The sequence below is a fragment of the Pinus tabuliformis genome, chromosome 3_2 (genome assembly GCF_031772625.1).
Source record: "Pinus tabuliformis cultivar Carrire ecotype Pingquan chromosome 3_2, CPIR1, whole genome shotgun sequence".
Taxonomy (NCBI): domain Eukaryota; kingdom Viridiplantae; phylum Streptophyta; class Pinopsida; order Pinales; family Pinaceae; genus Pinus; species Pinus tabuliformis.
In genome coordinates, this window is record NC_142302.1 from 707,375,553 (window position 1) to 707,401,470 (window position 25,918).

The 25,918-nt window shown below is 40.8% G+C and overlaps 1 protein-coding gene and 1 pseudogene across 1 annotated transcript; one reads left to right on the top strand and one right to left on the bottom strand.

Annotated features, from left to right (window-relative positions):
• Nucleotides 1-1,972: 1,972 nt before the first annotated feature.
• On the bottom strand, nucleotides 1,973-4,693 carry LOC149182605 (uncharacterized). The gene is made up of 3 exons (XM_089414609.1): nucleotides 3,542-4,693; nucleotides 2,132-3,196; nucleotides 1,973-2,017 (listed from the first exon to the last, which is right to left on the bottom strand). Exons 1-3 carry the CDS (start codon nucleotides 4,691-4,693, stop codon nucleotides 1,973-1,975), a joined length of 2,262 nt encoding a protein of 753 aa, XP_089270735.1.
• Nucleotides 4,694-24,726: 20,033 nt separating this feature from the next.
• On the top strand, nucleotides 24,727-25,659 carry LOC149182606 (serine/threonine-protein phosphatase 5 pseudogene; annotated as a pseudogene).
• Nucleotides 25,660-25,918: the final 259 nt, after the last annotated feature.

Below are 25,918 nucleotides of genomic sequence, written 5' to 3' on the forward strand. Positions count from 1 at the left end.
AAACATAAAATGTTTATAGTATATTAATAGAGAACTCCCATATTAATGTTTATATTTATAGTAAATAAAATAAATAAATAATTATTTAAATGAATACAATAACAAATTACATGGAACAAGCTTAAAAATGAATAAATTATATAATGTTTTACTATTCCATCCTCTACCACTATAACTACTAGACCTCATCATCTTTATATAATATGTTTATCTACATCTAAGAGGCTTAGTAAACTTTTATGTTTAATAACTTTTTAAAATAAGATTTATGTGTAATTTAGTATTGCTTTATTAAACTCTTATGTTTAATATTTTAAAAATAAGATTTATTTGTAATATAGTGTTTTGTTTTTTGTTTTTTTTTTTTTCCATGGGAAAGGGTTGTAATTTCTATTAATATATAAGAAATTACATTTTGTAGATGCCAAGGCATATGCATGTGTAGGCAAGAATTGCTTGTCAAGATACATAAGACTGTCCAAAAAAAAGATATTAAAGCTTTTCCATTGTTGCTCCACGCAGGGAGTCTGTTATCAACTATATTATGTCTATGCCTTCTCTCAATAGATAGAGAGAAACAGTCCAAAATTGTAATGTCTCTGCGCAGAGAGAATATAAACTATGTACCAAAACCAAAACTGTATATGCAAAGTCATATATACGAACACTAAAGTAGATATAATAAACATAATTTATACAGTGAGCAGTAAGGATTGGGGCTTATAGCCCAATTTGACCAAGTTCTACAAAAGGTCTGTGGTAGTATTGATGGTAGGAACCATCAATTTCCTCCAGTATCAGCCAGTCATTGCCCTGTATATGCGCTGCCTCTTTTGATAGTTGATCTGCCCCCGTGTTTTGTTCCCTGTAAATGTGGCGGCAGACAAAGGAGTCAAAGGAGGATATCAGTCTTTGAGCTTCTCCTAGAATATGCCGCAAAGAAAATGCATTACAATGAGATGCATTGTTAAGCCAGTTACAAACGATTTTGGAATCACCAAACAACTATAGATGACTGCAGTGTTGTTCTAAGGCAAAATGTATGAGATGTTTTGTCGTACTGAGTTCAGCAAAATTATTAGTACCCCTGCCTAGATTAATTTGGATTTTAAAACAGTGGGTATCATTTAGGAAAAGAATGGCTCCTCCACCACATCCTGCCTCCTGTGCAGAACCATCGAAATATGCCCACGGTTTTGATTTGTCTATGATTTCAGGAATGATGGTGCGGGGAGGGGAGTTGGTATCCTCCTCTGGAAGGAGATCAAATCAGCGATGGTATGGAGCAGTATAGAAGGCCAATGGGGGACTTTGAGGTTGAATATGGAATGGTTTCTAGCAATCCATATAGCCCAGCAGGCTAGGAGGGGCATGTTCTTGGCTTTTCCCATATGGTTTTGGCACCAAGAACTCCAAGCATCCCGAATGTTGTGTCCTTGCCATGCTTTAAGGGATGGATAGTGTGCAATGATGCAATTCCAATATTCTTTTGAGGATGGGCAATTTAAGAAGAGGTGTTCGGTAGTCTCTTCATCATTTCGACACAGATGACACTTAAAAGGGCCATGAAAGGATCTTTTCATCAGATTGGCACCTGTAGGAATCTTGTCAAACAGTATGTTCCACAATAAAAGATGGGTATGGGGGGTAGCCTTGAGCTTCCAAAGTAATCTCCAGATCGGATTGATGGTCTGAGGCTTGAAAGGTTCCATGAGCCTGATGTAGCCCTCTTTAGGGGAGTATGTTCTGTGATTTGCGTAGGCCCAAATAACCTCGTCTGGTTCATCAGTCAAGCAGATATGTGCTTGAGTGAGTGCTTCGGTGTATTGTTGCCAATCAAGTCGCCATTGATCGAGAATGTCCAAGTCATGAGCCGCTTTCCATGCCTACTGAAGAAAGGTAGAATTATAGCGGTCGCCAATGTGTTTAATGTGGGTGATGCCCCTGCTGTTTAGGAACCTAATCAAGTCTGCTAGCAATCTGTGAGCATTGCCACAGCCCACCCATGGATCCGTGCCTATACGAACAACATTCCCTTCATTAATTCTCCACATGATGCCTTGTCAGGGGAGAGGTAGTGTATTCATCATCGCCCTCCAAATTTGGAGATGTTTTTATTTGTTCCATGTACCTGTCTAAACCAGTCCATCGAGTTCATGGGCCAGATGTATTTTGCTTGTGCAACCCGGGTCCAGAGACTATTGGAAGTGATGAGTTGCCAGCCAAGCTTTGCTGCCAGAGCTTTCGAAAACAGATCAAGCCTTTTGATGCCCCAACCTCCCCATCTTTTTGGTATTGCAATTCTGTCCCATTTGACCTGAGCAAAGATTTTCCCCAGCTGGTTACCCTTCCATAAGAATTTGCAGCATATGCTTTGGAGCCTGTTCAAAATGCCTTTCGGTATCCATGCTAGGGTCATCCAGAAAACAGGTGTGGCCTCGATCACAGCCTTAATAAGAACTAATCTACCAGCACGAGAAAGGTATTTGTGGTACCAGATCTGTAGGCACTTTTCCACTTTAACAATAAGCCACGTCCAGTCTGCAATCCTGTATCCAAGGGGCTTGAGCCGGAAGCCCAGGTATTTGAGACCATCTTCCAAATTCAGAGAGGTGAAAGGGAAGCGCTGGGTGGTGAAAATGGTCTCATGTTGAGAGCATCCAAAGGTGGTAATGGTGGATTTTCCTTCATTGACTATCATCCTGGTTGCCTGTTGAAAGAGTTTGAATATATTCTGTAAGACCGTAGAGTCTCCAATGCTGCCGTTTAAGAAAATGAGAACATCATCAACAAACAATAGATGGGTCAGATATAGGTTCTCCGAAATCTTGATACCAACCAGTTGATTTCTATTGCGGGCAGCAATAATAGATCTACTTAAACCTTCCATGATAAGTAAAAATAGGAGAGGGGAGAGAGGACATCCCTGCCTGAGTCCTCTCTCGGATAGGAAGAAAGGTGTGGCTTCCCCATTTAGTAAAACGCTGTAAGATACATCCTTGATGCAGCTCATGATCCACTTGATATATGCATAAGGAAACCCCAGATGAGTCAATAATAATCTAATATAGAGCCAATTTGTTCTATCAAAAGCTTTCGAGAGGTCCACTTTCAAAATCATGCCTTTCTGTTTCTTCATCTGCATAGTGTGAAGAAGTTCCTGAGCAGTGGCAATTGCCTCATGTATCTGTCGGTGCTGTAGAAAAGCAAACTACTCAGAAGATATATGTCTAGATAGGATTGGCTTCAGGCGATTAGCGATGATATTTGCAATAATTTTGTAAAGATAGTTACAAAGGGAGATGGGTCTGAAGTCATTGAAGGTGGAAGGGAAATCAGATTTCGGGATGAGGGCAATGAAGGTGGATTTGATGGCCGGGGAAATATTGCCACTTCTTCTATAGTCTTCCACAATCTTGAGTAAATCATCCCCCAGGATATCAAAGAAGGCAATATAGAATTCGATGGTCCACCCGTCAGGTCCAGGGCTCTTATCTTTCTTGAACCATTTTATAGTTGCTTCAAGTTCTTCCTTTGTCACTTCCATCATCAGGTTCTCCGAGTCTTCCTGTTGTACAAACCTGGGGAAAAGTTCAGCAACCCTCATAATTTCCAAGATATTCACTTCTCTGGGCGCCTTGTAGATGCTCTTAAAGTGCTCATTGGCTAATCTAGCCAAATCCTGCTGAGTTGATACCACTTGGCCCTGTTCGTTGTGAAGTTCCCAAATAGTATTTATGGCTTTTCTTCCATTGGAAAATTTATGAAAGAACTTAGTGTTGTTATCACCTTCAGTGAGCCAAATTGCCCTGCTTCTAAGTCGCCAGCTCTCCTCTCTTTCTTTCAGGATTTGGGAACGCTTCGAGACAAGGGAAGTATATAGGTCCTTGTTATCCTGTGATAAGAAGGTACCATTAGATGAGTCCTCATATGAGGCTATGGCTCGTTCTGCCTCCCTCAAAATATTGTCATCATTTTTCCATTTCTGGTGTGCCCAATTTCTAGAGATCCTCTTAAGTTCTGTCAACTTTCTGATAAAGCCAACAATATGATCCTCACGATCCAGGATAGGGTTAGATTGCCAATAATTGGATACCAGTTGAATATAGGAGGGATCCTTGAGCCAGGAGGCATTGAACTTGAAGGGGCTTTTAATCCTCTGATAGGTATCCGACAGTTCCAAAAATATTGGCCGATGATCAGAAATGCCTCCAGTACCAACCCACTTCCTAATACGAGGATGAGCATTTAAGAAGGCTTCCTTGATGAGAAATCTGTCTAGTCTCCTTGCTAGACTGTGGTTACCAGTGCGATTGTTAGCCCATGTATACTGAATCCTGGCTGATGGAATGTCTACCCACTGATGCTCCTCGAGTAAGGTAGAGATAGTGTCGGAGAGGCTATCAACCTGGGCCGAGTGACCCCAGGATTCATAGTATCCCAACGAGAAATTCAAATCCCCTCCCAAGATGATGTTGTCAGCCTGCAAGAGCTCAGAGTCGAGAAGGGACCTCCAAAATGTTGCCCTATCCACACATGGGCCATATACATTCATAATACGGATTTCAGATTCAAGTGTGTGGGCATATATGTCTATACCAATGAAACCTCTGCCTCCCCATAAGTTCCTGAGATCCATAGACTTATTACAGAAGCCTATAGCAGTACCTCCAGATCTCCCGGACGCATCCATGGCATGGAAGGTCTAGTTCGGCAGCGATGAGTTAAAGGTGGAAATAAGAGAAACAACCGAGCATAGGGTTTCTTGTAAGAAAATGACGTCCAGCTCGGTCGATGTGAGCAGTCTTCTGAGTGCTAGTTTTTTTGGAGGGCTAGCAAACCCTCTGCAGTTGAAGGATAAGAATTTCATGGAGGGTGAGGTAGAGAGCCATTCCTTGCTCTAAGGACCCCATCAATGGTTTGTTGTCTCCCAAGGGCAACGTCTTCCCCCGCAATGTGTCTGGCTTTAGTTATCTTAGAAGGGCGTCCCCTGGTCGATTTAAGGGAGGCCAGAGGAAACACAGGGTCCAGACCAATTGCATTAGAACCCCTATCCTTCGATCTGGAGCGGAGAGGGTACCGGGGGGATACAGCGGGGGAGAGGGGGGGATAGAGGGGAGGGAGGTTGAAGTTACGGATGGGATATTGGGGGCATTGATGGGAGGGGGAGGGGGGAGGGAGCAAACGAGGGAGGAGGGATGGATGAAACCCAGGGTATGCGGGAGAGCCAAAATGTCCGAGGGTGGAAAAAAAGGGGGGAAGTACCCATGCATGTATGAGATGCAATATCTTTAGAAAAGCCAGATACAGGAGGAGTGAGAGGGGAAGTAGGAAATAACATACCCGATGTCGTGATGATCTCCTCCGTTGGACCAGAGCATGCTGGGGGAGGAGGCGAGTTAGGAATGGAACCAGCGGGACGCTTGTCAGATGCCACTTTGTCAGGAGATCTTCAGGGATCCTCTGCTTCTTTATCCATATTATCTGGTTCAGTGTCTTCCTCGCACCGAGTAGGGATTCCTCCAGTCTGCTCAGTCTCCAATCTCTGATCAATGCCCCTGTTCTTATGCAAGAGTGGGCAGTCCTTATACAAGTGCCCAACTTTGTGGCATCTGCGGCAGCGATACAGGATGCCTTCGTAGTCAATGATATGCTTGCGAGATGTGTCCCTCCACTATATGGTGATGAACTCCTGTAACCCTCCTCGAGTGTCAAGATTTATTAGAATACAAGCGTATGACATCATACCCGTGAGAAGATAGGACTTGTCGTATTCCATGTAGGTGCCAATAGCGTTGTCGATCCATCTGAATATGTCTTCAGACCAGTACTGAAGTGGGAGACCCGAGAGCCGAATCCACACAGGTCCTATGCCAATCTGCTCAGTCTCCTGATCGAAAATAGGCGTCCATCATTTCAGAAGAACCGGGGCATGCTCAAAATGCCAGTAGGAGGAAAAGACCCAATTTGTGTGGTCGGCACGAGCAAATCTCAAAGCGAACCATCCCCTCACAAAAGTCTGCACGAAGGGGATGTCAACCAGATGGTGACCCCAAACCTCTGCTGCCCAGGTCTTTAAACGAGCTGCCGTGTAGTTTCGACCCCTGATCCGACCGACCAAGACCCTGTCAGCGAAATCCATAGTCTCTCCCCACTAAACGTCCTCTTCTAATCTCAGGAAAATGTCGTCCGCCTTTGATTTGTAGCACTTGTACTTCTTCTTGGACCCTTGAGGAGGAGGCGGATGCTGTACCCGTCCCGGAGGAGGGTCCGAAGAGACAAGGGGAGGGATAGGGTTTGACGAGGAGGGGGGGAGGCTGTCAGCAGAAATAGGTAAAGTACCGGCAAGAGGCGGGACGGCGGTAAAACTGCCAGAAGGAGGAGCAAAGGAGGCCTGAGGGTTTATTCCGACAGTACCCACGGTCACCGGTGGAGGAGTAAACAGCCGGGCCTGTGTACCTGTAGTAAGGGGATCTAAACCAGGGTTTGGGTTTAGGCAGGCGGAGACGAAACCAAGGGTAGCTGGGGAAGCCGGGGGGGTAGAAAGCGAAGGCCAGGTAGGCGGGTCATCCGGCAAGACCATAGGATGTGTCCAAGACGGTTCCGCCAAAGAGTAACCTGAGCTATACAGCCCAACCGACGCGGGAAATGAGGAACACCAGATGGATACCCCCTCCAGCAGGTCTTCAGAATAGTCCACGGCATCAATATCCTCCATGTCGACAGCTTCTCCTTGGAACGGAGGACACCTCGAACTGCAGGAAAAACGGGGAAAAAACCAAAACCCTCGAACCGGACAACCAGGATACAGGAGCAGACCGTAAGATAGTAAGATAGCGACGGTCGGTAACGGAACTGTAGTAAAAACCCCGAAAAAAACTCAACAGGTCAAAACCCCGGTAGAGAAAACCGCAGCAAAGCGTATGCAGTAACAGATACACAGCAAAAGACGTCAAACAGGTTCCAACGATCGTCCATAGTTAGCTTCAGATGTCCGAAAACCCTAACCGTAACTCTCACGAGCCATCGTTCCAACCAACATATTCAAATTCTTATTACTATCAATATAGTTTTTGTTATATAATTATATTTTAAATAAATATAATAAGAATATTTATAATAAATTAAATATTTATACTATCTGAATATAAATATTCACATTTCAATTTAATAATACTAAAAATCCAAATTAGTATAGGAAATTCCTCGAACTCCCATTTTGCAACCATGGGGACATTTCATTGACATTCGCAAGCTCCCAAAAATGTACGAGTGATAGGAAAAAACTTCCCAAAATGGTGGGACCGTGCGCATACAACGTATTATATATAGTAAAAGGATTAAAATTAATTATTATTTTAATATTAAAATAATTATTTTATATTTAAAATTTTCATTTCTCAAATACAAAAAAATAAATTTTATATTTAATTTTTAAATGATTATTTTTAGAAATTGAATATATTTTTATATTGTAGGTACAACCTTGTTTTGGATAATGTATGGCAATAGGAAATTAAGTTGGAAATTTAACAAGGTTTATGATGTTAAGTTAGAACAAGTCTTCTAAATCAAGGATGGAAATTTGTCCAGTAATAATAGATAAATATGGAAGTATATCTAACTAATTATTATACATTATGGATCTTAGATATAGGCTAGCCAATAAGATTGAATGATGAAACTAGAGCTCAACTAGATTAACTTTTGAAAGGTTGGATATAGTAATAAATTTGAAACTAGCAATTAAGTTGAGCCTCCAGAATCTAATCATAGAGGGACACTCCATAATCATCTAGGCTTTGAACATAATATTATGTATAACAACTCCAAACAAGGTGTACAACTAGAGGCTCTTGGCTAAATATGTGCTAATTTGATCTCTAATTTAATCCATTAACTCCATTCCCTCTCCCTTATATGACGGAAAGCCAATGTTCTTGCGTAATACTTGGATGATGAGGGTCTCAAGATAGAAGGTTATTAAATCCACCTATATTGGAACTCACAACTTTGAGATAGTTTTACATTGTGTGTGTGATGAAATATTATGGGTTTAAGGCTTGTCTCCATACATGTGTTGGTAACATCATATGGTAATGATGGAAGCATAAAATGTGGTAGATAACTATTTTGATGGATGTTTCATATTGTAATCAAAGTAATGAGTCCGTGGCAAGTGAAATAAGGTGATACATCATGAATTTGAATGGGAAATCAATGAATAAAGGTACTTCTAGGAAGGATATGAGAAGCTCATGGAAGGAGCTTGAGGATGCTTGAGCATTTCTTGGTCTAATGGGGATTCCCATAGTGATCTTTCCAACAAGTCACCTACTTAAATAGTTAGTAAATCCATGCTTCTTCTAGTTTTTTTGGAACTTATGCCTCCTATATAATGGGATTGGGGATTTAGTTGGGGAATTGACCTTAGAGGTAGAGAATTTTCTTCAGACAAGTCTTTGGTTGAGATTGTCCTTAACCTTTAATTAGGGGAAAGGAATATTTGTTTGGAGCCCTCTATTACTCATGTTTTCCTGTTCTACTTAAAAGAGTGTCGATCATGAATCTCCCCATTACATTGATCCCTCCTATAGTTTCATCTCCAACTCTATTTAGTCTAGGTCCCTTTGTTTAAGTTTGGTTTATCGTCATTTTTGTTTGGTCTCTTTAGGGATTCATGAAACCCATTACTGTTAGTCATTATTCTCACCCCATTGAAACAAGGTATGGTGAACAATGAATTAACAAATATCTTAATTTTGCCAAACCCAAATCTAGAGGCAAGAGGAAATTCAATTTTAGTGTTTCCATCCTAGAAAAACAATATAAGTATATGTCTAGGGCATAAAAGTAAACTTGTAAGGAATAAAAACTATATTGTTTGAAATTCAATCCTAAAACCAAGAACTTAAGGAATAATCTTGAAGTTATAATTGACTAGAAGAAAACGGATAGAACTAAGAACAAGTAGAAGAGAAGCTAAAAGAGTAGGTGGAATACTAGGTTTTCCAACCAAGTACACCAAACTCTTAAAAAATTGTTAGTTTTCTAGGTTATCAAATCCCTTATAGTCAAGTCATTAATGATACGGGTATACAATAACATACTATATTTAAGATGAAAAGCATGGAGGGGAGGTTTGATGAAAAATTTGAGGCATTGGGAAAGTATGTTTTTAGAGTAAGGTTCAAGGCCTCTGCAAAACAAAGGAAAATTGGAATGAATGGGAAGCGGTTTAGGGTTAATTGGATTCAAATGATATCCTTCAAACCTAGTTGATGTTGAAGAGAAGAGCGAACATCAAGACAATAAAAAAAACAAGCAACTCAACTTGCCCCTCTCGAAAACTAGTCTAAATAAATGCTATTATAATCTATGGTTGATTACATAAAAATACGGCCTTTAACTAGTTTCAATTTATAGAAAATTAATCCTTTTAATCATCTTATATAAATATATATATATATATATATATATATATATATATATATATAGTCTCAAAACTATTAAACTTGGAAATCAATTTGATAATATATTTTGAACCACTATGTAACTTAATTTTCTTAATAGCAAATTTAAAAAATCCAACTATAATTTACATATATAATATTAATATAAAATCTAATTAAAAAAAAATTAATAATATTTTTCTCAAAATAATATAAATATATCCCATAACAAAATTATCGTTTAAATACACAACAATAATTAAAATAAAGCAAATTCATAACTTATTATAAACTCTATTATTTAAATACACTTTCATAAATAGAGGTTTAAATACACTTTCATAAATAGAGGAATTAATAAATATCGCTCATACAATTTGATGCAATGAAACTGAATTCAAATGACGGTTGTTCTTGTACTTAATGATCCGGATTTAAACAGGAATGCAACAAATTACAGAGATAACCATATACACAAAGATGCAGCGGAAATAATACTTCATTTCATTAATGGAAAATACTGAAATATGCTTACAAACAGAAATGGCAATAAACTAGCTAGGGCGATGGTAGCTTATCTCTGAGAAGAGATGTGATGGCTACATGCCTCTGAACTGTGTTACAATGAGGCTCGAAGGCCTATTTATTGTTGAGAAACAATGGAAAAACCCTTAACATTCCAAAACCTAACCCTAGGAGATGAAACGCCAAACTGTGGGCCCCGTTTGGGGGTAAGTTGGTACATCAACTTCCCGGGGTCGTAACTTTGGCATATGATCTCCGTTTGACGCGTACAATAGCTCATTAGAAAGATCTATCCGAGCACTATCATTGTTGGAACGGGCAACACGAGTCCATTCCATGGACTCGTGTTGCCCCCGGATTCCCCAAAAAACGTCGTTTAGGGCCTCAAAACGGCTCCGGAAGTTCAGGACCCGAAAAACTGCTAAAAATAGTAAGTTGTGCTACAATTAAGGAAACTGAAAATGCTGAGAAAGACAATGGTGGGGGTCCAGGTGGACTTGGCAGGTGGCCACCAATATCCACCTGGATCATTCCTCCCCCCTTAGGAAGCAATGGTCCCCATTGCGTTGAGCTCCTCCATGAGATGAGGAAACTTCTGCTGAACTTGTTCCCTGGTGAGCCACTTGCCCTGCTGAAGGAGTTGGCCCGCTTTGACAACTCGATACAGTTGGATATTCTGTTGGCGAGTGTTCTTGATCTGTGTGTCCATGATCCGATCAGTTGCAGCTTGTTCCATGCAATCTGGATTTAATTCTGTGGGTTTGAGCTGTTCTGCAATGTCGGATGTGTCTAGCAATGGTGGAAAGTATGGCCGAAGGCGGTCCACATTAAATACTGGGTGCAGGCCAAGGAATGGGGGAATGCTGAGCTCAAATGCATTGTCTCCCATAGCCTTAGTAATGGTGTAAGGACCATATCGGAGTGGTCTCAATTTCCGATAGGCTCCAGTAAGGCGTTCCTTTTGCAAATGCAACCAGACTTTGTCGCCCACCTGAAACTTGTGTGGCACCCGATGTTGATCATGTCGCTGCTTGTACTTGGCATTTGATTTCTCAAGAATGTCATGGACCTGCTGGCGAATATGTTGGATGCGCTCAATGAAGCTGGTGGCCTTATCTGTTTCGGACTGGACATGAGCTGAATTCATGTGAGTAGCTGCAAGTGGCATGGCCACATCAATGGGGCATAGTGGCTGGAATCCCAAACCCACCTGAAAAGGGCTATGGCCAGTGGAGCTGTGAAGAGCTCGGTTGTAGCTGTGCTGAACGTAGGGGAGGCTCTCGTCCCATGTGCGTGGATGCTTTGAGTTATACATGCGCAGAATGTGCACAATCATCCTATTGACAACCTCTGTCTGGCCATCAGTTTGAGGATGGAAGGCTGTGGACTTCGTGAGTTTGGTGTCCAGCATTGACCAGAGACTGGACCAAAAGGTGCTGAGAAACCGACTGTCCCGATCTGAGATGATAGACTGTGGGATCCCAAAGTGCACCCACACTCGTTCAAAGAAGAGTTTAGCAGTGGCTTCTGCTGTGATATTCTTCTTGCAGGCCATCATAATGGCCATCTTTGAGAACCTGTCGACGACCACAAAAACACAGTCATTTCCATGCTTAGTGGAAGGAAGGCCTGACATGTAATCCATGGAGATGGATTCCCAAGGTCGACTAGGGGTAGGCAACGGGGTATAGAGGCCTTGCTTCTTAATGGTCGGTTTGGCAATGGCACAGGCAGTACATGATCGGATGTACTTCCCAACATCCTGTCGAAGATTCGGCCAATAGAAATAGTTTTGCAGTACTGCCACTGTTTTCTCGACCCCGAAATGCCCAGCAGCCCGACTGTAGTGTGCTTCCCAAATCATCTTGGCACGCTCGCTTGAAGGAACACAAAGGTGACCGAGGTGGCATAATAGGGCATCCTGGAGGTGAAAATCTGCAACCTGCCGACCCTCCAAGAGTGTCTGGTATGTGTGGCCGAATTCTGGGTCGCTTTTGTAGAGAAGTGGCCAATCAGAAGTCTCGTGCCCGCAAGAGTTGAGCACGGTGGTTAGCGCCATGATCGGTGGTCGACTGAGGCAATCTGCAACATTATTGGTGCTGCCCTTTTTATACTTGATATTCAAGTGAAACTGTTGCAGGTATGTAGACCACTTCTGATGGCGATCATTCTGCAATTTCCCTTGGGTCTGTATGAACTGCAGAGGTCGGTGGTCTGTGTGGATGACCGTTTCCTTCCCCAAAATGTAATGCTTCCATTGTCGGCAGGCCTGTACAATGGAATACATCTCTTTATCATAAGTGGGGTACTTCCGGACTGTGTCTGAAAGTGTTTCACTGTGATATGCCACTGGATGTCCATGTTGAGTAAGGACTGCCCCAATAGCATAGTCAGAGGCATCTGTCTCGACCTCAAATGGTTGTTGTAAATCTGGTAACGCGAGCACTGGTGCCGTGCAGAGGCGATCCTTCAACTCCCTGAATGCCTTCTGTTGAGATTCAGACCAAAAGAATTTTGCTTTCGCCCCGCCCTTGGTGACTTGACTCAAGGGCCAAGAAATATGAGAAAATCCCAACACAAACCTGCGGTAGAAGTTGGCAAGACCTAGAAAGCTGCGGAGCTCTGTTAGAGTGGTTGGAGAGGGCCAATCCCGAATGACTTGGACCTTGGCTGGATCGACATGCACCCCCTGTTCATCAATGATGTATCCCAGATACTGAACCTCGGTCATGCCAAAAGTGCATTTCTCCAAATTGGCACATAGCTTGTGTTGCCGCAGTGTTTGGAGAACCTGTCGGATGTGGTGGAGGTGCTCTTCCCAACTCTGGCTGAAGATCAGAATGTCATCCAAGTATACTACTACAAAGGAGTTGGTGAATGGCCGCAAGATGTCATCCATTAGCCTCATAAAGGTTGCAGGAGCATTCGTCAATCCGAAAGGCATGACCAACCATTCGAAGAGGCCCTCCTTGGATTTGAAGGCAGTCTTCCACACATCTGAGGGTTCAATTGGTACCTGGTGATATCCTGACTTCAGATCGATCTTGCTGAAATATTTCGCCCCCTTTAGTTGGTCTAGGAGGTCATCAATCCGCGGGATCGGGTACCTATTACGGACAGTGATCTTGTTCAGCGCCCGATAGTCAATACAGAGTCTCCACGTCCCATCCTTCTTCTGTACCAACACTATCGGGCTCCCACAGGGCGAAGAACTCGGACGGATGTGACCTTTCTGCAGGAGCTCCTGAATCTGCCTCTTGATTTCATTGTTCTCCAGAACGGAGCGCCGATAAATTGGTCCATTGGGTAGCGGCGCACCTGGGGTCAGATCGATGGAGTGCTTGACTTGACAGTGCAGAGGAACCCCTGCCGGGGAGGTGAAGATGTCTTCGTACTCCTCCACAATCTTGTCCATCTGTAGCTGCCGTGCAGAGGGACCCCGTTTGGAGGCCGCGGCCACTGTCTTCTTCTTCCCTTGAGGGCGTATCATCAGGAAAACAAATTTCCTGGTTTTGGAAATGATCTTACTGCATTGTTTTGCAGTAATCAAAGAGATGGCGGCAGGTGGTGCTACCTCTGGTATCCTGAACAACTTATTTCCCAATGTAATAATAACAGCACGGGGCCTTGATTCATACACAGCATGTCGCTTCCACAAGTATGGTTGTCCTAGTAATACATCACAAACTTCAAGGGGAGCAATGTCACACAATACCTCATCCGTGAAGGGCTTGATGTTGTATGGAAGGCGACACTGCTGGCTCACGCGAAGATCTCGCCCTTGGTGAAGCCACCCAATGGTGTATGGTTGTGGATGTGCTGTGGTCGGTAAGCCCAACCGCTTCACGACCTCTGCCGAAATGAGGTTCTTTTGACTCCCGCTATCAACAATGAACTGTATCGGGGAGCCCTTTACCCACATCTGGGAGTGGAAGAGACGCTCCTCCTCCTCTGGATCTTCGGGTTCATTTTTCTGGATCTTTGCGGTAGCAACAGTGGCGCTGGGATCCGCATCAATGATCTGCTTCCCTTTTCATACCCCTTATCGGGTTCTGACTCAGAGTCGGAACATGCATCTGATTCTGAAACCTTTAGCTCAGCCACCAGTGACTGCTTGGCCCGACACTCACTTGTGTTGTGAGTGGAGCTCTTATGGAACTCGCACCATTTTCCAGTGTCCTTTCTCGGCTTCGCGGCGTTGCTCTTTGCTTGCAGCTTCGGCTGGTTGTCTTGGGCTGTCCCGCCTTGGCTTTGTCCTTTGTTTTGTGGTTTAGGGGCACCTTTCCCCTGCTTTGGATTCGCAGATCCAAAGTCTCGCTTCTTTTGTTTAAACTTCTGCTCGACCTTGACGGCATACCGGTATGCTGCGCCGAGCGAGGGGATGTTTAGGAACTGTATTTCTTCCTGGATGTACTTGTGCAGGCAGCCACGGTATTTGAGTATCAAATGTTGCTATGAATCCTTGATACCCAACTTTGTGCGAAGGGTATGGAAAAGATTGGTGAACTCCGGCACGTCTTGGTCCCTTCCCTGCCGCAGCGTGGTCCACTTTATGTATTCATCCTCATAGCTTCCGACAGGGTAGTACTGCTCCTTGATGGCATCCCGGAACGAATCCCAGGTGGGTGCGGCTGAAAATAGTGAGCCAGTACTTTCATCCTTCTGCTCGCAGTAGGTTTCCCACCAGTCCTTGACGTGGGGGGCTGCTTTGAGAAGAGCAAAAACAATCTTTTCCCGACTCGAAAATTCATGAACAGAAAAATAACCCTCTAGCAGATTTAACCATTTATCTACGGCATCGGCGTCTATCTGACCCTCGAATATGGGGATTTCAAAATTAACTTGTACCTTAAAGGGTGTGGCGTTTCCAGAGGAGCTGCTGGAAGCCGATGCGCCGCTTCTGGGTAGCCGCTGAAGGATCTGCGCAAAGCTGTCCATCATCGCGTTCCGTTGTCGCTCGAGCGCTTCTTCGAGCAAGATTTTGATGGGATCTCCTGCCCCCTCGTCTTTCTTCTCGTCCGCCATGGGAGGCCGTCGGGATTTGCGAGGCTGGTCTTGCAAAGGTTCAACCAGTTCAAGCCCTAACTCCTTATATCCCGACCTTGTTGGGGACATGCAAAGAAAAACAGAGAAAAAGCAGACCGCTCTGATACCACTGATCCAGATTTAAACAGGAACGCAACAAATTACAGAGATAACCATATACACAAAGATGCAGCGGAAATAATACTTCATTTCATTAATGGAAAATACTGAAATATGCTTACAAACAGAAATGGCAATAAACTAGCTAGGGCGATGGTAGCTTATCTCTGAGAAGAGATGTGATGGCTACATGCCTCTGAACTGTGTTACAATGAGGCTCGAAGGCCTATTTATTGTTGAGAAACAATGGAAAAACCCTTAACATTCCAAAACCTAACCCTAGGAGATGAAACGCCAAACTGTGGGCCCCGTTTGGGGGTAAGTTGGTACATCAACTTCCCGGGGTCGTAACTTTGGCATATGATCTCTGTTTGACGCGTACAATAGCTCATTAGAAAGATCTATCCGAGCACTATCATTGTTGGAACGGGCAATGAACTCGTGTTGCCCCCAGATTCCCCAAAAAACGTCGTTTAGGGCCTCAAAACGGCTCCGGAAGTTCAGGACCCGAAAAACTGCTAAAAATAGTAAGTTGTGCTACAATTAAGGAAACTGAAAATGCTGAGAAAGATAATGGTGGGGGTCCAGGTGGACTTGGCAGGTGGCCACCAATATCCACCTGGATCACTTAATTAACCATCCATCCTCTATATTTAAAATGAAAAAACCAAACCTTCATTTACCTTCGTCAAATTTCTCAAAAGCTTTAAATTTCAAGGGAGAGTTACATAAATTTATTGATTTGGATTTATGATAGGGGAATTAATTGTGTTGGCAACCAATATATTTTGTGTTATTCACTTATTAATGTGTGGGGCAGTATATGTTATTAGTTGGCTTTTGTACTTGCTTAAATCTAATAGGTGACATATATCGTCCCTGCGTATTAATAAATGGATAGCACATGATATATTGATAGCCAAATAAATCCTACCTTTGTCAAGTTTTTCAAAAGCTTTAAATTTCAAGGGAAAGCTACATAAATTTATTAATTTGGATTTATGACAAGGGGATTAATTGTGTTGGCAACCAATATATTTTGTGCTATTCATTTATTAATGTGTGGGGCAATATATGTTATTCGTTGGCTTTTGTACTTGCTTAAATCTAATAGGTGACATATACTGCCCCCACGCATTAATGGATAGATAACACATGATATATTGATAGCCAAATAAATCCAACAGGTGGAATATATTGCCCCCACACTTTAATGGATGGATAGCACATGATATATTGATAACCTAATTGTGTTAATATTCCATGCTTTGACTTCATATAAATAACACTTTCAACATAAGAGTCAACATTCAGTTGTCTACTCATAATGTCAGCAATTATCTTTCTCTTATTAATTCAATCTATCGATATATAAAAAAAGTAAAGGAGTCTTTTATTAATCAAAGAAAAATTATCTGTAATATAATTTTTCAAAGGTTGGAAATTGTCATTTACCAAGATTACAAATCTTTCTTATCAACCAAAGATTCTAGGAAATATACTAATGAACATCAAACTATCATTGATTAACAATAACATTAATTATAATAAAGAACATACTTATTCTCTGAAGATTTAGGATAAAAAATTCAGGGTTTTTTTTCCCTCCTAAACCATCTTAGGGGATCTTTGAATGATTTTCTTTAGAGTACATACTAAAAGAACATCTTTTTATTGAGTTATTTTTTATCTTTAGAGGAATTTGAAACTAGGTCAACCTCATATTTACTGATATGGGATGATTCATACTGCTACCACTATAATCCATATGTGAACCGCACCACCCCCTGACACACAGCCACAAGTAAACAACTAAGGATTTGAACGTGGAATCTTGTACTAACATCTGCTTTACATTTTCACAAACCTTCAAAATAAAATACTAGGGGTACATTTTTATTAGTTATTTTAATTAAATTAATAATTAAAAAATATTATTTTTAATTATAATTTAAATAATATAAATTTATTTTTAAATATTATTGTAATTACAATTTTATATTTAGTATTAAATTTAAAATTTCAATAAAATTACAATTTATTATTATTAAAATAACATTATCGATATTTTTAATATCAAGCAAAGTTTGAATAGCTAAAATCACTATTAAACAAATTTGTAGAAATTCCTTGTAGATTCAAACTACAGATTGTAATATGCTAAAACAATTGACTTGAATCTACTCTACTCATCAGCGGAAAAAAATAAACGATCGATGAAATCACGAAGCATATAAGAGAAAGAATTCAATCACACATAACATAATGATTTTCTGGGGAAAGCCACATTTAAAAATCCATGTTATTTGTATATTGCATTAATCAGAAAATATCAGAAGATTACAATCTTTTCTCAAACTCGAGAAACCTCTGCACTCTCTTTCTCTATCTCATTACTTCCCAGACAAGTTCAAGCCAATACTTAGCCAATTCTATTGTCTGCCAAACTCCTGTTTCCTTGCGCAATTTCCTTGGGAATTAGCCCATATTTAATTGGGATATTCCACAATTATGAATTGTGCAATCCTCATAGGCCTCCCTCTGATTGCATGCACCATCTGTACAATTTAGACGATTATACAACTGATAGTACATTGTCCTTGAACTCTGGGAGCTATGTAGTCCACATGGCATTGTAATAAATAGAATCTGCATTTATGTTGCCTGCCAATTCAATACAAGTTTTTCCATTCATGACTTTTTGAAAAAGAGTGGTACCAGATTCCATTTGAATTAAAAATGTTTACTGTTAGCGTGATTCAATTTTTCTAAATATAGGATATTAAAATTAAGTTATATGCATTTTTAATGTATATTAAGCATTTTGATGTTCAAAATGTCTTTTCCTATTATAGCGGCTTAGGGAATAATGTTGTGGCCAGTTTGTGTGATCATGGGGCTTTTCACAAGCCTATTTTCTCTAGCATTTTGGATATTCTCTCACAGTGGGACAAAATGCATTATAATGTATTAGCAAAATGTAAATTTTTATAAGTTAATAAGAAGTTATCATTTTTTCTAAGAAAAAAATGTGGATTTAGTGTATTTAATGGGTATGGAGCAAAGGTAATTATTCATTATAGACTATCTTATTAGATATAAGAATTTGCAATAATATTGTGAAATAATTATATTTATTTATTGTTAAAAGGTTTGAAACTTTTGGGTTGGCAATAAGACTCCCAGGGATAATGAACTTGGCTCTAGGAGCAAAAATAACATGGATATTTATAACAAGAGAGAGCAGCTAGTGGAAGCAAATCCCGGAAGAAAAATACATGAGCCACAATAGAACCCTATTATTGAGAAAAGATTATCCAATCAGGCCTTGGTCCCAGCTTTGTATTCTGATTAAAAAAATTGTTTCCCTCATCAAAGAAAACTCTTCTAAGATCCCTGGAAATGGTAAACTCATAAAAATATGGAAGGATAGAATAATGGGAATTCAACCTATAGCCTGCCAAGAAAGTCTTCAGGATCTGAGAAGATGGATGAAATCAAAAGGAATCATTACTCTGGATGACATATCTCTTTGGAGAGAAGGAGAATGGGGAGATTGGCGGATTCTCAACCTCCCTCTCGGCCTTGTCTCTCAGTGGAAGTCCCTAATCACACATCTTAAGGGGGCCGCTCCACTAAGTCTAGACTCAAAATATTCTCTTCGATGGGATCCTGATGGAGGGGATTACTCAGTCAAATCTAGATATGCTACTTTACATCAACATGGAAATTGAGACTGGGATTACTGGAGGGAGGCATGGAAAATTGAAACATTTCCAAAAATAAATTTTTTCGTGCGGACGCTGCTCAAAGGTAGAATACTAACCATTGATAATCTTAAAAAGGAAGGATATGAAGGCCCATCTCACTATGCAATGTGTCAAGGAAGTGAAGAAAATATTCAACATCTTTTTGTGGGATGCCCCTTTGCTAGGGATTGCTGGAAAGGGCTTGTTAGCCCCTTGGAGGTTGGTATCCTTCATTCGATGCCTTTACATGAACTTTTATCAACCTGGTGGAAAAAATATCCATATTCCTTCAAAAATAAAGAAACAATAAAAAGATATTGGTTGAGTTTTCCCTCATTTATGTGTTGGCAAATATGTTTAGCAATAAACCAAAGGATATTTAAAGATCGCACCCCAAATACCAGAAATGTCCTGGTTAAAACTTGGAGCTTGCAATCAAAATTCATTAACTCTAAAGGAGTTAAAGCAATAGATGTCAAACACATGCAGCACGAGGAAAGAGTTTCGGATGAATTCGCGATAAGCAAGAAACCAAAATTAACTTCAAGAAATCTCCTAATAGCATGCAAAATTGGAAAATCAGAATTAAAAAAAAGGAGTTCAAAACATGGATAGAAAATTTAAATAGGCTCTGTTTACTATTTGATGGTGCTTCTAAGTCCAACCCAGGAAAGGATGGAGCGAGAGGTATACTTTTTGACCCAGGAGGGAAAAATCCTATCACTTATGAATGGGGATTAGGAGAACTATCCAACAACAGGGCAGAAGCATATGGCCTCCTCTTGGGAACGAAAATCTTAAGGCAACGAAGTATGAAGAATCCAGTCATAATGGGGAGCTCTTCAATAATAATCCAATCAATGGTGGAAGTAGAAGCCCCAAGAACAAGGCCCTGAGACAAATAGAAAAAAGGGTGGGAAAAAACTTGCAGTTTCTAGGTGAAGTCACCTTCAAGCATATTCTTAGAGAAAATAATTGTATTGCTGACATGCAGGTGAATCTGGTTGTCAACCGTCCTATGGGAGAATCTAGAATTGATAATGTGATTGCTCAAAAATCGATCCCATAGGATCTCTCGCCTCAATGTGCAGAGAATTGCAACCAAAGAGAGAACATCAAGGTGGGAAACAGTCACTTCAGCTCGAATGGTTAGATCTCAAAAGATCAGGAAATCCAAGGAAATCCCCAAGAACAGACAGGATAGTCAGTCTACATCTATCAAGCGATCTGCAGCTACTCAAGCTTCCTGTGAAAAGTTAATTTTCTCTCCCATTATGTGGCAAGTTGCGGATCAATATATTCTTTCCCTCCTCCCATCTTATTTTATCTATGCCATATTCGTCCTCCCTTTCCTCCCCCTCTGTCTCAGAAGTTGCAATTCTTTTTCTTGTATTCACCGTAGCACCCCTTCAAGGATCGTGCTTATCTTCTATGTTTTAGCCTTGCCCCTCTCCTTCGCGCAACTTTGGTAGTTTTTTTCCAAATCCTATTACCTTCGCGCAAATTTAGGGGCCTCCGCCCTCACGCATATCTAAGGAGGCTCTGAACCTTTTGTCTTCATGCAACTCATGTTTCCCTCACCACCACGTAGCTCTGGTGGCCTCTGCCTCCCAGATTCTTTAGCTTTCGTGCAGCTTGTGTGGTTTCTGCTTTTGGAGCCCGATTTCCCTCTCTCTGGTAGCTGTGGGTCTTTGTGGGTCTATCTAGAGGTTGCTTTTGTTTCTTCACTCTGTGTCTTATTTCCCCTTCTATTCTCTGTTGGATTGGTTGTCTTCTCCCTTCAGGAAAAATGGATCGGAACCCGCTTGCAGATGTCCCAAAGTGCGAAAAATGCACAGTCTATCGAGCTAACAAATTCATTGATGCAGTAGCATCTAGTCCGAGCCAGCAATGTGACGGGGTGGTCACATGTTGTGGCTAAATGCAAGACTTGAGAAAGACTTAGTTGTTAAATTTGTGTTAATTTCAATAAGGCTAGGTAGTTAAAAGTGGTCTAGTTTAGTTAAATGATGATAAAGATTGAGTTATAATTGAATAACTAATTCTTTCATGTGTGGAAAGAACTAGTTAGCTATGACTTATGTGTAACTTCTTTCTGGGAAAAAAAAGGGGAAAGAGGAGAGGTGAAGCTTGGACAACCAAAGTTATAAGCCTCCAGGCAATTGGAAGGCCATGAATGTTGAATATCTAGTCAGGAAGAAAAGTTTGTAAGTATTTTCATTATTAATATGATAAGTGTGTTTTAGAGCTTTATTGGTGGATTTAGAAATTGGGTGTTTAAATTTCTGTAACTGGGAAGTCGAATTGCCTAATACATTTGTTAGAAACATTTTAAGACCGAATTTATGAATTAAAGAACTGTGTGAAGAAGAACCAAAGATAGTTCTAATTTCGTGGTGAACTCGCAAAACTTTGTTCCTGTTGGATTGAATTCGGTTGGTTGTTGACCGCGTTATTAAGTTGAATGTAGATCTGGAAATCGAATGATGGCAAATTGATGTGGAATGTGTTAACTTTGTTAAAATTTGAACAACGTTTTAAATCTGGTTTGATAATTTAAGTTCTGGCTTGAGATTGAATCATTGACACGTAGAACAGGGTAATGGAGCAACGCTGGCTTAATAGAAGGAGTAGCTGGATGTGCCATCAAATGAGGTTTCGATCAAACAAGTTGACAAGTCGTAATGTGATAACGCAATGTTTAAGTCCATGTGGGAACTGAAATTGATGTCAATTGTATTTATTGCCAGACGTGATAATACAGAGGTCAAATTATATAATTGCCGGAATCATGTTTTGCAGAAGTGGCAAGTTCGACGGATGAAGACAGATCGATTTACATAAATCGATGCTAATTTGTGTTAAAATTCCTACACAAGGAGTCAAGGGCGCAGAGAAAGAGTTGTCAATTCGATGATGGATGAATGGTAAGTCACAATTTAGCGTTGGGGAAAATTGGTACAGAATGAGTACCGTAATGAAGATTGTTGAGTTTATGACTGTTAATTTAGGAGCTTTCGCAATTGAGGTGTGTGCAAATTGCCAGAGATTGAAGTTTTATTTGGGCACTTATTTGAGGTGCATTTATATAAGCATGAGAATGGGAAGATTCTGGGTTTTGCAGGGTAGACTTGCATCAAGTGGTATCAGAGTAGGAATAGCTCTGTGTGAAGAAACAAGTTTTTTTTTTCTTAATTTGAGTTAATTGCATGTGATGAATGAATGTCAGATTTTGAAACTAATGAGGATTGCAGCACAGGGACACAGTGCGGTTGAGGAAGGAAGCAAGATCAATAGGATCTTGAAGGTGAGCTGACAAAGTATTATTTAACTCTAGTTGAAGGTTATGCTTGAACAATTTGGTTTACAGGCATAGTGAAGAAAGTCTCAGCGAGAAGAAGCAGATCACAGCTGTAGAGCAGTGATAGAGGGGTCCAACAAAGGATTCTAAGTGAATGTGGCAGAACCTGAAGATTCAACAGAGGTTAAATAAAGTTGCAAATGAGTGAAGCCTGAAGGAGCAGGGGAAAAATTCTCGAAAGGTTCCAGGAGAGGACCGGGTCATTACCAAAAGACCAGATCCGGAGGAAGGGATTGGTGAGGTAAGTGGTAGCAGAAGAGTTTTCTGTTGCAGAGGCTTGGTGCAACTCATGGGTGAGAAACTCATGGCGAAGGAGATTACTATTGAAAGTCATAAAGGAGAGAGCAGGGGTTCAGAAAGAGGCCACAATAGAAAGAGGGAGAAAGAATATGCCAAGGTAAGTGGCATAAGGCAGCAGTTGACTGATGAAGAGTATGAGAAAGAAAAAGCTGAGATCGCGGTTCATCTTGAGTTATTGATGGAATTGTTACAGGAAAATATGAGAGACTAGAGACATGGTTGAAATATGAGGAAGAGAGTGAAGTGGCAGAGGCTACAACAGAAAAGAGATCAACAGATAAACATGCAGTTAACAGAAGAGATGAGGAAGCTCGAGCAAATGACGAGTATACAGTTGAGTCGTGAAGAACTCAGAGCAGCTGAGTTGAAAGTGAAGGTTTCCATTGGTGAAACAGAGGAGGAGATCATTGATGATTTCTTGGGTTATTGGGCAGATCCAAATCAACTGGATGATGTAAAATCTTGTGTTTTTATAACTGACAATTGTGATGTGATTACAGGCTTTACTAAGGAGGATGCACAATATTGTGAAGCTGTCACAAGTATGGAGAAGAATCTTTCGGGAGATAAATACTCGGAAGAAGAAAGCAACAATGCATTTGTACTTGAAGCTGTTGCAGTAGAGAGAGGAGCTCAAGAAGAGAGGATGAAGACAAAGATAATGGAAGATGCCGCAATCAAATTTGTTCAGAGGAAAATGCTTGAAGAAGTAGGGGAAGCAGATGTAATAGATGAAGTTATCTGCAAGCCAAAGGAAGGAATATCTCTAGATGATGATGAGGAAATGGTGAGATCGTATGAGGATCTCAAAAGTTCATAAGAGTACTTGCATCAGCATACTAAAATGTTGACAGGAAGACTAGAAAGAAATTCAGAGAAACAAGTTGAATTAGTGACAGAAGATAAAACTGATGGGAAAGACGCAAATAAAATAATTGATGTTCCACAACAACTTGATGACTGTTTGTTGCATACGCCCTTGTCAGCAATCTTGGCTACGATTTTGCCGCTCGAAGGAAGTTCAGGTATGCAAGAAAGCCAGATGAGCATCAGGAAGAGTATTTTATCAGTAGAAAAGAATTTGTTAATTCAATATGTAACAACTAAAAAATATTTTGTAGAGGATGTGTAACTTTCCAGGAGTAGCCTGAGAGAGACAGAAGAGGTCCAAGAGGGATTAAATGATGTGGAAGTATCGGTGCGACAGGCAGGGGAAGACAAATCAACGTTTAATTTTCTATTTGTTGGCCAACGGAGACCTGGCAGAAATACAATCAAAGGTAGGGATCAACCTTGTTCTGCTCCCATGGTTTGGGATGCGTATCAAGCTGGTTCCCTTGAAACGTTAGCAGGCAGAGACATAAAATCAATTGGAGGAAGGGTTAAGTTTCCGACATCTTGTCTTCACGGTGATAGAGGGTTGCCCATAGTTGGTAGAGACGTTTCTTGGCAGGAAGCACGCGGTCCTGGCTATTGTTCCTCTCTGCCCAATGGCTCCTCAACATTGTTTTCAAGTGATTCAGCAACACCCGCGTGGAATGTAGCTGACATTCCTAGAAGAGAAAACTACATAGAAGACGGGAGCCCAAAGATATTAGTGAAAATAACATATAAAGGTGAAAAGGGACAGCCAACAAAGATTGTCAAAGAAGTTCATGAAGAAAAGACCATGATTTTTGAAAACTTAGCAGAAGATCATCATGCTGTCATGATGATAGGCACGATTGAGTCAGCCGTGGGAGATGTTGAGTTGATCAACCTGAAAAACGTACCTCAAAGAAGACGACATGAAGCAGAGGTTCACCTAGAAAAAGGTGAAGAAAAGGAAGAAGCGTTGGCAATGACAAGAAGTCAGCAACATGATCAAGGAGGAAAAGAAAGCAGCGCTCATCAAGAAGCTAATGTATGGGAGAAGGAGCTAGAGTTGCTGGAGAAATGGCTAAAAGCACCAGTACCTGATGAAGACTGCAAGAAGTTTGTAGTAAAAGAAGCAGAAGCAAGGGAGGAAGTTCACAACTGTGAACCTGGGCAAGGAAGCCTTATTAAAATAGATGATGCAGGGAAAAAATTTGAAAACTCTTTGAAGGAGTTAAATCAACACACTGAAGTGTTGATGAAAGAAAAAAGTCCAGAATAGCAAGTTGAAACTCTGTTGAAAGGAGACACACAGTGTAGATGTGTGAGACAAAGGAAGATGCAGCAGGACAGCAACAACCGGGTAGAGCAGGAAGGAAGAATTAACGAAGAAGACCGGCAAGAAGATCGACTGGAAATAGAAATAGAGAACATAAAGAAACTGATGTTGAAGCAGACCAGAAGGCAAAGGCTGGCAGCATCAGAAAAGGTGATCAATCAAGTACTAAACGATTTTCAGCAAGTTAAAAGAATTTGTCCAAATGGTCCTGATGCCACCCAAAATCTTGAAGAGACCGAAACAGTAGTCAAAAAAGTTAAATTTATTGAGGCCATCTCAGTGAATGATCTTGTGAATCATTCTATTGTTGAACCCAATGATTTTCATTTAATAAAGGTGGAGCGACAGCATGGAATAGAAGGAGAAAATATAACATTGGAATTTATAAAGAAAGTGATGGAAGACTTCAAGAATCTGGAAAACATACGCAGAAGGTGTGCACTTCAAATATTACTGCAAATAAAGGATTTTCTGGAGGCGATGCCATCGCTGGTTGACATCGATATTCCGAATGGAAAGCAATTTACTGTTTGTGATGACATCCATGGTCAGTATTATGACCTTTTTAACATCTTGGAGGTTAGTAGGCTTCCTTCGGAGGACAATCCTTATTTTTTTAATGGTAATTTTGTTGATCGAGGATCATTTTCAGTTGAAGTTATACTTGTGTTATTCGTATTCAAATGTATGTGTCCAACTGAACTTTATCTCGCAAGAGGAAATCGTGAAAGCGGGAGTATGAACCAGATTTATAGTTTTGAGGGCGAAGTCAAGTCCAAGTACAGTGAAAACATGGTTGATCTTTTCGCTGAAGTGTTTTGCTGCCTGCCTTTGGCTCATGTCCTCAATGACAAGATTTTTGTTGTCTGTGATAGTCTTTTTAGTGTTGATGGTATAAATTTGGATGATATCAAAGACATTGTTCGGTTCTGAGAACCACCTGAAGAGGGTCTGATGTGTGAAATACTTTGGAGTGATCCACAACTCCATAAAGGGCATGGACCCAGCAAACGACATGTTGGTTTGTCTTTTGGAGAAGATGTGACCAAAACATTTTTCCAAGAAAACAATCTTGTGCAAGTGGTCAGGTCTCATGAAGTTAAAGAGGAAGATTATGAAATTGAACACCATGAAAAACTTATTACAGTGTTTTCAGCTCCAAACTATTGTGACCAGAGAAGGAAGATGAAGC